This window comes from Bison bison, unplaced genomic scaffold (assembly GCF_000754665.1).
Source record: "Bison bison bison isolate TAMUID 2011002044 unplaced genomic scaffold, Bison_UMD1.0 scf7180017864349, whole genome shotgun sequence".
Classification (NCBI taxonomy): Eukaryota; Metazoa; Chordata; class Mammalia; order Artiodactyla; family Bovidae; genus Bison; species Bison bison.
The window spans coordinates 8,669,337-8,682,423 of NW_011494921.1; the positions used below are offsets into that span (position 1 = coordinate 8,669,337).

At 37.1% G+C, this 13,087-nt stretch overlaps 1 protein-coding gene across 1 annotated transcript in view; it reads left to right on the top strand.

The window, feature by feature from the left end:
- Window positions 1-13,087, top strand: part of MBD2 (methyl-CpG binding domain protein 2) — a 55,357-nt gene that overhangs the window by 16,571 nt on the left and 25,699 nt on the right. Inside the window, exon 2 of the mRNA XM_010854809.1 lies at window positions 1,688-1,825. Coding sequence (XP_010853111.1) covers window positions 1,688-1,825 — 138 coding nt within the window. The remainder of the gene's footprint in view (window positions 1-1,687; window positions 1,826-13,087) is intronic.

Sequence of the window (13,087 nt, forward strand, 5' to 3'; positions counted from 1 at the left end):
ATTAATTTCTGATATTCTTTAAGCAGAGGTCACAAACTCAATACCTGTAGGGCTCAGACAGGTATCACACATGTGAGCTGAGGCCTTTTGCAAAACGACAGCCCTGGACACCTCTAGTGGCTGCCATTACTAATCAGTCATCGCCTGTTTTGGCCACATCAGTCCATTTCTAGATCTTTGAGTTTTTAAGAGAAGCTAGAATTCTCGATTTTATGTGAATTTTATTTGTGGCTCTTAGCTTCATTGACTCAAGAGACTAAAAACTGGAGCAGAACACCTCTGTGGGTTAGACCTGGTCTCCCTGCCTCCGGCTTGCAGCCTTTGTTTTAGAGCAGTGATGCCCTGGTGTGGTCCCTGGGCCAGCATCGGCATCACCTGGATCCTAATTGGAATGCAAATTCCCAGGCCCGACCTCAGGCCTCCTGAATCATCATTTCTAGGAGGGAGACCCAGTAATCTGTGTTTTCATAAGCCCCCTGGGTAACTCTGATGCATGCTCAAGTTTGAGAAACACTATTTTGGAGTCTGGAAGTTGATAAAGTTTTTATTTGGAGATAGTTAAAGTTCATTGACATCCTGTAGATGATTTATCAAGTACACTTCTAAACTAAAAATACCTAATGTAATATATATTGCTTTTGGATATATTTGACCCTTTCTATTTTTTTGCCCAAATCGGAATGATGTTGTTTAGTCATTAAGTCATGTCCAACTCTTTGCGACCGTATGGATTATAGGCCACCAGACTCCTCTGTCCGTGGGATTTCCCAGGCAAGAATACTGGAGTCGGTTGCTATTTCCTTCTCTAGGTAATCTTGCTGACCCAGGGCTTGGACTCATGTCCCCTGCATTGCAGGCGTGTTCTTTACCGCTGGGCCACCAGGGAAGCCCGAATGAGTCAAATCACATTTTGTTCTTTTTCTTCACCCCCACCCCCAACACCTTATGTTACAGTACTTCCTGTGAATTTAATAGAAATTCTGTGCCACATTTTCATTTCATTAAGAAATAAAAATCTTACATCCTACTTTTTTTTTTTTACTGGTTGATTAAAAGTCCGTAAGTGTGTTGCTTGCTTTTCTGGAACTTCAATTTAAAGTTTCTTTTTAAAAAGTAAATGTGTTATAAAATTAAAGATAAAGAATATTTTATTACATTTTCCTCAATTGAGCTTTGTTTGTGGGAATTAGAGCTTTCTAATTACCTTTTTAAAATATATATAAAAAAGGGAAGGTTAACCTTTGTGGTTTTATGTAAGCCTGGACCCCTAACAGTTGAGGAGGTAATTTATATTTTAATAGCCAAGAACGCCATTATCTTCCTCCATTCTCAGAATGTAGAAATGATTGCTTTCCTGGTTATTGACCTGAAAGCCCTCCTTCCTCTTGTATAACCCAACCATAAATATATATTTGTTTGCTTAAAAGTTGCTAGTATCTTGTTAATCAAATCAATTATGAATTTTATAGAGAGAATTTTTTGACATTTTAAAGAACATGACACTTTTTATTATGAAACTTCACATAAGTCTTACATAATAAAGTGTTTAAAATATACTTCAGAGTATTTAAAATGCTGAGATTGGGAAGTTGGCAATAATCCAAGTTAAAGTAATAGATACTGAATTAATAAGTAATTAATGATATTTATATATAGTATTTATTAATTAAAACACTTATATCCACAGGGTAAACCAGACTTGAATACAACATTGCCAATTAGACAAACAGCATCTATTTTCAAGCAACCAGTAACCAAAGTCACAAATCATCCTAGTAATAAAGTGAAATCCGATCCACAGCGAATGAATGAACAGCCACGTCAGGTAAGGATCTAGTTGGTTCTCCAGTTTTATTTTTCAGAAAATTCTGGTATCTTTACCAGTCATAGTTCAACTTAACTCTGGCTAAAATGGAATATATTTGGAAAGAAAATTGTTTTATATCCTAGGCTATTACATGATTGCTGGAGAATAGCTCTAAGACAATATTTAGATAAAATGTTTTAAGAAAAAATTAAGTTAATTAAAAAAAATAAAAAATTAATTTCACGGACTACCTTTTTATGCTTTTGTGTGAACGTACCTCAGACTTGGTTCTGCTCATCTTAGCTATTTTTTTAAAGATTATCTTTCCAGGGAGAATATTTCCGAAGGGGAAGAAGCATGCAGTTTGTGTTGCTAAGTTTAAAAATATTTTCTATTATTTGAAAACGACTTTTTGTTCTGATTTCTTATTACATGAAAGCAGTCCCTCCCCTTTGGAAAAACAGAAGTAAATAAACTTTGTCAATAGGGTATATTGTCCTGTGACTTCCATTTTTGTATAAATGGCATTTATTTTTCTCTTTCTTTATTGCTTCAAGCTGTATTCCACCAGAATCTTTTCTCAGAAAATAAGTATTACTGAAAGGCCTCCCTGCCGCTTAATAATGCCACACAGCCCGGGGAGGGAGACTTGGCAAAACGCTTAAACTCTCCAAGTAATCTTGCGCACTCACTCCCTAATTGTGGTAAAAAAAGTTCAGGTGCTTGGTGAAATTTTAGTAGCAACTGGGGTGAGGGAGTGGAGGGAGAAACCTCGGTGCATTTTTTTCCTCTCCTTTCTCTTCCTCCTCCCACTTACGGATTAGAAACGCTGATTTACCTACGACCATTATCTTTGACTCTCGTATTCCCCTTTTGGATGTCTCACTCCACCTTTTCATTTGAATTTTGTTTTTCACTAGTCCCTCAAGTGTCTCATCCGCAGACTTCATAAAGGACTGGGCCAAAACTTTCAGACAGTTGGTCTAGAAGAAGCTACCTAAAGAAATGCAGTTCCCACATCCTCTGTAGTGTTTTTTCCTCTTCAGGTGAGCCAGGAAAACAGAAGATATTTGGAGCCACATTGGATCAGCATCTTGCTATAGATGTCTCAAGATTTGAAGTTCTAGACTTGCTTTACTGTTGGTCCCCAAGAGATTCAACAGGGGCCATGTAAGTGTATCACATCCAATATAAAAGATGCATACCTGCATGTGCCTTTAGGTTCTTGTCACCACTCAGGTTTCCTGTGGGCCATTCAGCTTCCTGTGCCAGGCTTTCCCTTCTGTTTTACTCCTGCACCCACTGTTAGTCACCAGCCACGGGCAGTTGAGTGTATTCATTCCAACAGGGAAGGAAGGCGGCCATTCCGAACTTTGCCCACCTTGACAGAGCCATTCCCTGATTGTGTTCTTTCTTAGGTACTGTCTAAAGTCTTGAACATCTCGTCCTTTGGCTTTTTGGTGATTTTAAAATTGTTTCTTTGTAAAGATTTTTTTGTTAATTGAAAACTCCACGAGTATGTAATTGGGTAAGACAGTTTGCTTCAAAAAGCCACAAAGATAAAGAAAGTGGAATAATGCGTAATGTTAGTTCCATATCGAAAACTTGAGTTGTCTCATTGAGAACAGATAGCATTTAGTAAATTCTAACCCCCTTTGCCCTTGTCAAATCATTCTCAGTAGTCTCTGAACAAATATTTTGGTTAAGGACAAAGCAAATAGCAAATTATGGTCATTTTAACAGGAGTTTGTTTTCTGCACCTAAGTTCAGTCACAGATTTTAAAAACTGTACTTATTAGATTCACTGGGTGTTTATCTGGTTATAGAGGTATTGGCAACCTAGATGTTTACAGCTGAAGTAACCAGATTAGTTGCTCCTTACTCTTTGGTACATTGAGGAGTTTTTAAGTTTTCCTTCTTTAATTAAGGTTTATGAGATTATGCTCAAGTGAAAAGATCTGTCAAAAAATCAAATCCCCACCCCCAGCCCCCATACAAAAACACATGTCATTTTTAACCCAGATTTTTGGAGAGTTTTATCTTCACTTTAGTGCTTTCATAGAAAGTGTTAAAAATTATTTGGGAGGTTACTTCTTCAGATGCTTGGACTGTTGTTCACATTGTCCTCTCGTCATTTGACCGTTTCTGCTGGATGTTTTTGATTATACTGAGACACTAGTTGTCTCTCCCCCTTCATCTTGAACATAAGCACTGAGGTCATATTTGACTGCTGTCCCCCTCGTAGGATTTCAAAATATCAGACTGTGCCTTGAGTAAAAGTAGGGAAATGGTAAAGAGGCAGCTTTGGTGTTTTCGAAATCGTGATCTTGTCATCCTGACTGTTCCAGTTTAGATGTGGGTCTTTTGGTAAAGGAAGATGCTGATTTTAATTATATTTTGACATTAATATGGCAAAAGACTGCTAATGAGCTATTATTGTTGAGGAGATAGGCAAAAAAATACATGGGCAAAAATTCTTCCAGTTTTGCTACCTTTTGCATAGCTTCATCGAACTAGATTAGTAATATGAATTGCCAGATATTTCATTTGGAGGAGTTATTCTGATCGTAGAGTAAATAAATTAGCCAGTGAGGTGTCTGTTTTTTGAGGTTCCTGTAGATATAAGTGTTTTTTATCTTAGCTGTAAATATTTATTTGGCTGTGCCAGGTCTTAGCTGTGGCATGAGGGATGTGTTCCCTGATCAGGGATCACACCTGGGCCCGTTGCTTTGGGAGCACAGAGTTAGCCACTGGACCGCCTGGGGAGTCTCTACCTTAACTGTACCACATTCTTTTAGGATATTTAAGCTAGTGGTTTTGTAATTCCTTTTGGAGTCTTGAATTTTGAGACCTAGAATTAGGATTTGATTTTTGGATCTTTTACCCTGAATCAGTTTAAAATGTTTAGTCTACATGTGAAGCAATCATAGAAATTAATAATTCCTGTTTTTTGTAACAAAACTCCTATGCCTGAGTCTATCTATATGGCAGTCTATTTTGAATTCTTTAAAATATGTGAATTATGGATTTCTAATATATTAACTCCTTGAAAATGCCTTAATTTTAAAAGCGCAAATTAGGGCACAACAAAAGTGCATTAAACAGGACTCGGCAGTGATTTCTGCCTGTGATTAATTATAAAGTAAAAATAACTTTCGTAAAACCTGGTCATGATAGTGTAAGTAGCTAGCCAGTTTTATATACACTATAAACATATCTAGCACATGCTTGTCTTTTTATTAGATTAAAAAGAAACCTGGGGTGGGGATGGAGGGAACTCTACCAACTGTAAGACTGTTATTCCAAACAGTAAGATCAGTGAACTATCCTTATCTGGCCAGATATGTAAATCTCATCCTAAATTCTTTTTAATCCAATTGAATTGTGATTTTGTTGTTAAGGGTGTCTTTCCTAGCATCCTTCTTTCAGTATATGAAGATCTCATATGTCTGTTTCTTATTTCTTTAATGCTGTAATCTTTGACACATTTGGTCTCTTGCTTTTTCTCTTATTTTAATCCACCAATCAAAGAAATTTCATCTTTGAGCTTCATCTTTTACTTCTTCCTTTTAATTAAACTTGCTGGGCTTTAGGTGTTTCTGATAGTCTTTGAATATAAATTACATTTCTTACAGAATATTAATTTTTTTTTTTACCCAAAAGTAAATATTTAAATCACTGAAGAAGTGGGCTTAAATCTCCCATCTGATCCTAGATTTTTTTCTTTTTATTTTGTTAACTAATTCTTTGTTCAAAGGATATGAAACTTTCCTTTCTTCCCTTCCAGAAATGTCTTTTTTTTTTAATGTTTTTTTCCCCCAGCTTTATTGAGGTATAGTTGATATGTAACATCATATAAGTTTAAGGTGTAATACGGAGAAGGCAATGGCACCCCACTCCAGTACTCTTGCCTGGAAAATCCCATGGATGGAGGAGCCTGGTGGGCCGCAGTCCATGGGGTCACTAAGAGTCGGACAAGACTCAGCGACTTCACTTTCACTTTTCACTTTCCTGCATTGGAGAAGGCAATGGCAACCCACTCCAGTGTTCTTGCCTGGAGAATCCCAGGGACGGGGGAGCCTTGTGCGCTGCCGTCTGTGGGGTTGCACAGAGTCAGACACGACTGGAGCGACTTAGCAGCAGCAGCAGCAGCAGCAGCATACTTTGCAAAGTGATAACCACAAAAAAAGTTAGTTAATACATCTATCTCCTGATATAATTAACATTTTTTTGTTGTGGTCGTGATAGTGAGAACATTTAAGATCTCTCTTAGCAACTTCCAGGTATAGAGTACAGTGTTGATAGCTGTAGTCACCAGACGTACTTTAGATCCCCCAGATTTATTCGTCTTCTAACTGGAAGTTTGTACCCTCTGACCAGCATCTCGCCATTCGCTACCCTTCTTCAGCCCCTGGCAACCCACCATTCTGCTCTGTATTTCTATGAGTTTGAGTTTTTGAGATTCCACATATAAATGAGATTATGCAGTTTGTGCTTTCTCCTTTTGCCTTATTTCATTTAGCATTCGATCTCAAGGTTTGTGTACATTATCACAAATGGCAAGATTTCCTTCTTTTAAGGATGATAGTGTTTCAGTGTGTGTCTATATATACATCATTCATTTGTCCATTGATGGACATTTAGTTTGTTTCCGTGTCTTGGTTACTGTGAATAAAGTTGCAGTGGATATGGGGGGTGCAGTAGGTCTCTGAGATACTGATTTCATTTCCTTTGGATACATACCTGGGGTGGGATTGCTGGATTGTATGGTGGTTCAGTTTTTGATTTCTTGAGGAATCTTCATGATGTTTTCCATCATGGCTACACCAGTTTACCTTCTCACCAGCAGTGCTTGAGGGTTCCCTTTTCTCTTCATCCTTGTCAGTGCTTAGAGCTCATTTTTCTGATAATAATCAAAAGGGACTGTTTTTAATTGTTAGAAGAAACTTTCTAGATGAAAGATAAATTTTAAAGCCATGCATTTTTAAAGACATTCTATGTGAAAATTCGTAAGATACTTTAGTATTCATTTATTTTGACCCTGAGAATGTCTTCAGTCTTGCCAAAGAGAAGTTCAGTGCTCTGCAGAATGTCTGCTCCTCCTTCATGGTCTTTTTTTTTTTTTCCTCTCTGAAGATGTTTAGTATGTGTATGATTTAAAAAAAATTCACTGACATGTGTTTGTAGGCCTTTTTTAATTCACTGAGCAGTTAGTCGGCGATAGAGGGAAATGTTTACCCTTTGCATAGAAAATGTTCTTGTCATTTTTTCCTCTCTTCTGCTGAATCCCTTATCTTTTCATTCTCTCTTTGTATAAGTTGTGTATTAGCCATCTTAGAATTTTCATACTTCTACTTTTGTATTTTCTCTCTTATTATGATTGTTGTTTTACTTTCCAGAATGTTTCTTGATTTTAACTTTTTATCTTTTTTTTTTTAAATTTTGGTGATGTTATTTTTAATTTCCAGCAGCAGGTTTGTACATAAAGTTTTGCTATTCTTATTTTATAGCTACAACCTCTACTCTTACCTCTCTGAATCCATTAATTATAAAGATATTTTTGTTTGGTGTTTGGTTGTCCTCTGTTCCCTGCATTGACTATTCTCTTATTGTTGTGAATTTCAGTTTCTGTCTTTCTTGTTGACTGTTATGGATGTTGCTTCCGTGAATATTCTAGTACGTGTTTTTGATTTGGGGTTTATACCAGAGTAGAGGTTTCGGGTCATAAGCGTATGCGTACGCTCTGCTTTATTAAATGCTACCGTCTGGTTTTCCAGAGTGGTTATACAGAGTTCCCACCTTCTGCTCGCAGTGGCACTTGCTTCCAATTCTTGTTAGCGCTTGATATGATCAGTCTTTAAATTTTGAACATTCTGATTTGTGTTCAGGGATACTTTCAGTTATAACTTGCATTTCCTTGATATTAATGATATTGTGCACTCTGTATGTCTGTTGGCTGTATAGATATCCTTTGTTTTGAAGCATCTACTCAAGTCTTTTACACATTGTTGTGTTAATGGTGTTTTTCTTTTCTTCATTGACTTGTGGGAGTTCTTTGCGTATTCTGAGTATCAGTACTTTGTCAGATCTGTCACATGTATCTTCTTCCAGTTTTCGGCTTAACCTTTTCCACTTCCCTTATAGTGTTTTTTCAGTAAGTATAAGTTCATGATTCTAAGAGACTTGGGAGGTGGGCTAGAGACTGGGTGAGTGTGGCAGTGGGGGCTTCTAAGTTGCTGGTGATGTTGTTTCTTGATCTGTGTGGTCATTACATGAGTGTGTTTACTTTGTGAAACTTCAGTGAACTGTAAACTTATTTTTTTTTTTTTACATTTTTCTATATGTAATACTTCAAGTTATAAGAAGTAAAGAATATACTTCATCAGTCTGTTCCTTTTATTTCTGTGACATGTTTAAGAAATTTTTGCCTACTTAAGGTTAGCCACATATCCCTCATACCATCTTCTGAAAGCTTTGTTTTACTTTTCCATTTGGGTCTTTAATCCATCTGGAATTGACTTTTGTATATGATGCGAGGTGGACTGACTTTCCTCCTGAATGGATATCCAGTTGACATTTACTGAAAGACCATTCTTTTCCCACTGCGTTGTGCTGTCACCTCTGTGATGTATGAAGCGTGTAAGTGAAAGTCTGTCTGTGGTCCATGCTGTTCCTTTGGTCTGTTTGTACACGTGAATTTGTTTCTACACTCTGTTCTGTTTCATTGGTCTGTTTGTTTTGTTGAACTTGATATCTAATAGTCTAAGTTTTCTAGCTTTGTTATTCTTCATTTGAGATTATCTTGGTTAGTCTTGGCTCTTGTCATTTCCACGTACATTTTAGACTCAGCTCATCTGCTGCTGCTCCTAAGTCACTTCAGTCGTGGCCGACTCTGACCCCATAGATGGCAGCCCACCAGGCTCCCCCATCCCTGGGATTCTCCAAGCAAGAACACTGGAGTGGGTTGCCATTTCCTTCTCCAATGCAGGAAAGTGAAAAGTGAAAGTGAAGCTGCTCAGTCGTGTCCGACTCTTTGAGACCCCATAGATGGCAGCCCACCAGGCTCCTCCATCCATGGGATTTCCCAGGCAAGAGTACTGGCATGGGTTGCCATTGCCTTCTCCGTCAGCTTGTGTAGTCTTCTTTAAAACCTGCCAGGATTTAAATCTATAGACCAATTTGGGGGTGAATTAGCATTTTTGCAATATTAAGTCTTATAATTAACTAACCTCATATGGATTAACATTTTATAGTTTTCAGTCTAGAGATCTGTTACATCTTTTATTTGTTGATATTTGTTGTTTTTTGATGCTATTCTGATTACATTAAAATTTTTTCTAGTTTGTTGTTAATACGTGGAAATAAGCTAAATTTTATATAATGTGTGTTCAGTTATCTTCCTAAATTAACTTATTAAATAATCAGTGAGTCTCTCCAGCCTTATTCATGAACAAGCAAACATATCATCTACACACAAGAGTTTTATTTCTTCCTTGCCAATCCTTAAACATATGATTTTTTTTTTCCTTGTCTCTTTTCACTGGCTTGAAATGGCAGTATAATCTTGATAAAAGTGATAGCAGATATCTTCATTGGTTATTGTAATATCAGGGAATATTTTGAATGATTCTCCATTACATATGCTTGTTATAGCTTTTTTTTTTTTTTGGTAAATATCCTCAAATTAAGCAAATTCACTTTAGTTTACTAAGAATGTTTTTCATGAATGTATATTGAATTTTATCAAATTATTTTCTCTACCTAGCTAAATGATAAAATGTCCTTTATTCTGTTAACATAGTGAATTATAGTGATTGCTTGATGTGAGAAATTGCAGTGCTTGATTTTTTGATTGGAGAACATACCTTGAATTCCTGGATTAATAAGCTCAGTGTAGTCATGATGTGTTATCACTGTTTAGATTTACTGTTATTTTGTTTAGGATTTTTTGCATTTATAGTCACAAGATTGACTTGCATTTTTCCTTTCTAACAATTTTCTTCTCAAGCTTTAGTATCAAGGTTTTATTGGCCTTGTAGAATAAGCTGGGAGGTGACCTCTCTCAGTATTCTCTGGAAGAGTTTGTGTAAGGTTGCTACTTTTCTTTAAATGTTTGGAAGACTTAATTGTGAAGTCATCTCAGCCTAATTTCTTGTTGTTTTTAAATGGGGAGGCTTGAAATTGCAGATTCAATATATTTAATCAGTACATGGGTGAATAGTCATTGTTTCTATTTCTTATAACGATTTTGAGAATGTGTTTTTCTAGGAACTTGTGCATTCCATAATTTTCAAATTAATGGTATACGTTGTTCACCATTATTCAAAGTATTCAAATGGTGTTATATTTTCTAGTAATGTTTTTCAGTTTTGTAGTATCTGTTGTATCATCTTTTCTCTGATGTTGGTAGTATCTAGATGAAAGGTGGAATGAAGTATTGGGGGGAGCTTTCTTAGCAAGTTTTGAACTCAGTCTATACCTGCCTATTTCCCCATAGCAAGCCAAATTAACTTATTAAGATACTGTTTATTTTATAGAAGCTAGTTACACAATAGGTTAAGCTTTGTCTTATTTCCCACTTATTGCCTTAAAGTAATTTTCTAGTAATATTGAGACTTCTGTTTTCTCATTCTATATTTGCTTGCTATTTCTTCATTCTTCATTGTCATTGTCAGTTTTTTGAGTCCCTTTATCTTTAGAGATTTTTTTTTTTTGCATAAAACATGCAGTTGATTTTTTTTCTATCTGATCCAATGGTTTTTTCTTTTTTATAGCTGAGTTGATCATTACATTTATTTATTTTATAGATATGTTTGGTCTTGATTCTATCGTTATGTTTATATACTGTTTTTTGTATTTTATTGTCATTTTCTGGTATCAATATTTTTGTTTTCAGGTCTGAGCTTTCCATTTAAATTCTTCTGATAATTTTGAGGATTGGTAACCTGATTTTAGTTCTAGTGGTTGTTCAATGTCATGCTTTAAATAATATGTATATACTTTTATTTCTTGATTTATTGATATTTAAAAGGAAATAGAATCTATTAATGCCCCACTATAAAATGAGGAATTAATTTGTACTATTGAAATTAGTTTCAGGAGAGCATGATGATTGGGTGTTCATGCTGCTGCGTGACATGTGCCTCCCTGCAAACCTTGTTACGATAAAAAAATAAATAAATAAATAAAAAAAAAGAAATTAGTTTCAGGAAAGCTCTTCTGAAGGGCATCTTTTCCGATAAACAGCTGATGATAGCTCCTTATCTATCAGGGACCAAAGTTCTTGTTGTTGAATGGGGTTTTGAAATCATTAATTCATTTATTCAACAGCATATATTGTTGCTTCTCTTACGATGCTGTTCGTGTGAGTGCTCAGTCGTGCAGTCGTGTCCGACTCTTTGCAGCCCCATGGACTGTAGTCCACCAGACTCCTCTGTCCATAGACTTTTCCAGGCAAGAATACTGGAGCGGATTACCGTTTCCTCCTCCAGGGGATAGGGATCAAACCTGTGTCTCTTGCATCTCCAGCACTGGCAGGCAGATACAAACATGTAATTCAGTCATGGATCCTATCCTTATAAAACTTCTAATCTAAGAAGGAGGACAAACACTGAGCAGATAATCTGAGCTGTGTGGAAATGTGACACAGAAGAAATAAAGGAGCATACCTGTGTCCTCATATGAACTCTTATGTATTAATAAGATTATTGTTACAACTTTTCCTGTGGGAGTGGCACATGAAGAGCTTAGGGGCCTTATGAACGAGTATTCTGGTTCCATGGGCATCTTAGCACAGTAGTCCCCTTTCGGGTATATTACCTGCCCACTTTGTGTAAGTTGTGTTCATGACAAAGTTGAGATGAGCAGCTGCAGCAGACAGCTACTGCACCTCCATCCTCTTCACCTCGTTTTTGCCTTTTGCTTCCTCCTTCCATCTTCTCTTAGCCCAAATTGTTATCGTTTGCCTTAGCAAGAGATCTCACTATAGTTTGTACAGCCACGTCAATCAAGCTTTTCCTTGATTTACGTAATAATTTTCTTGTCATTATCTGGCCTTTTCTTCCTAGGTTACTCCCCTAAAATAAGAGGGTAGCTCATGTTTGCCTTTTGATGTTTGCAAGCCATGGTATTTAAGTTAAGCTGTTTTTGCTGACCCAAACTAGATGACTTGGATATCATACAGGGTTGGTTTGAAATACAGCGGTTTATAAACTGGACAGCAAATTCCTTCTGGGCAGGAAGCATCATTCTTCTGTGCAGCTCTAACCCCGTGTCTTGCATTTTTAGCTTCTCATGAGTCACTGAATATAAAGTGAACATTTTTGGGGTTTTGCTTTAGTCCGCAAATACATGACAAGATCCTTTGTTCTTTGATCAGATTTAGCAAGAGCCTTAGAAAAGTGAATAAGATATTCATTGAAATTATGAAATCCTAACATGAGAAAATACTCCGGGCAATTCAATAAAATGCATATGTTTTCAAAGAACTTCCTCCCTTTTTATCAGTATTTATTTTCTGAGGTATCAGTTCAGTCGCTCAGTTGTGTCCGACTCTGCGACCTCATGAATCGCAGCACACCAGGCCTTCCGGAGTTCACTCAGACTCAGTCCATCGAGTCAGTGATGCCATCCAGCCATCTCATCCTCTGTCGTCCCCTTCTCCTCCTGCCCCCAATCCCTCCCAGCATCAGAGTCTTTTCCAATGAGTTGATTCTTCACATCAGGTGGCCAAAGTACTGGGATTTCAGCTTTAGCATCAGTCCTTCCAAAGAACACCCAGGACTGGTCTCCTTCAGAATGGACTGGTTGGATCTCCTTGCAGTCCAAGGGACTCTCAAGAGTCTTCTCCAACACCACAGTTCAAAAGCATCAATTCTTCGGCACTGAGCTTTCTTCACACTCCAACTCTCACATCCATACATGACCACTGGAAAAACCATAGCCTTGACTAGACGGACCTTTGTTGGCAAAATAATGTCTCTGCTTTTGAATATGCTGTCTGGGTTGGTCATAACTTTTCCTTCCAAGGAGTAAGCGTCTTTTAATTTCATGGCCGCAGTCACCATCTGCAGTGATTTTGGAGCCACCAAAAATAAAGTCTGACACTGTTTCCACTGTTTCCCCATCTATTTCCCATGAAGTGATGGGACCAGATGCCATGATCTTCGTTTTCTGAATGTTGAGCTTTAAGCCAACTTTTTCACTCTCCTTTTTCACCTTCACCAAGAGGCTTTTGAGTTCCTCTTCACTTTCTGCCATAAGGGTGGTGTCATCTGCATA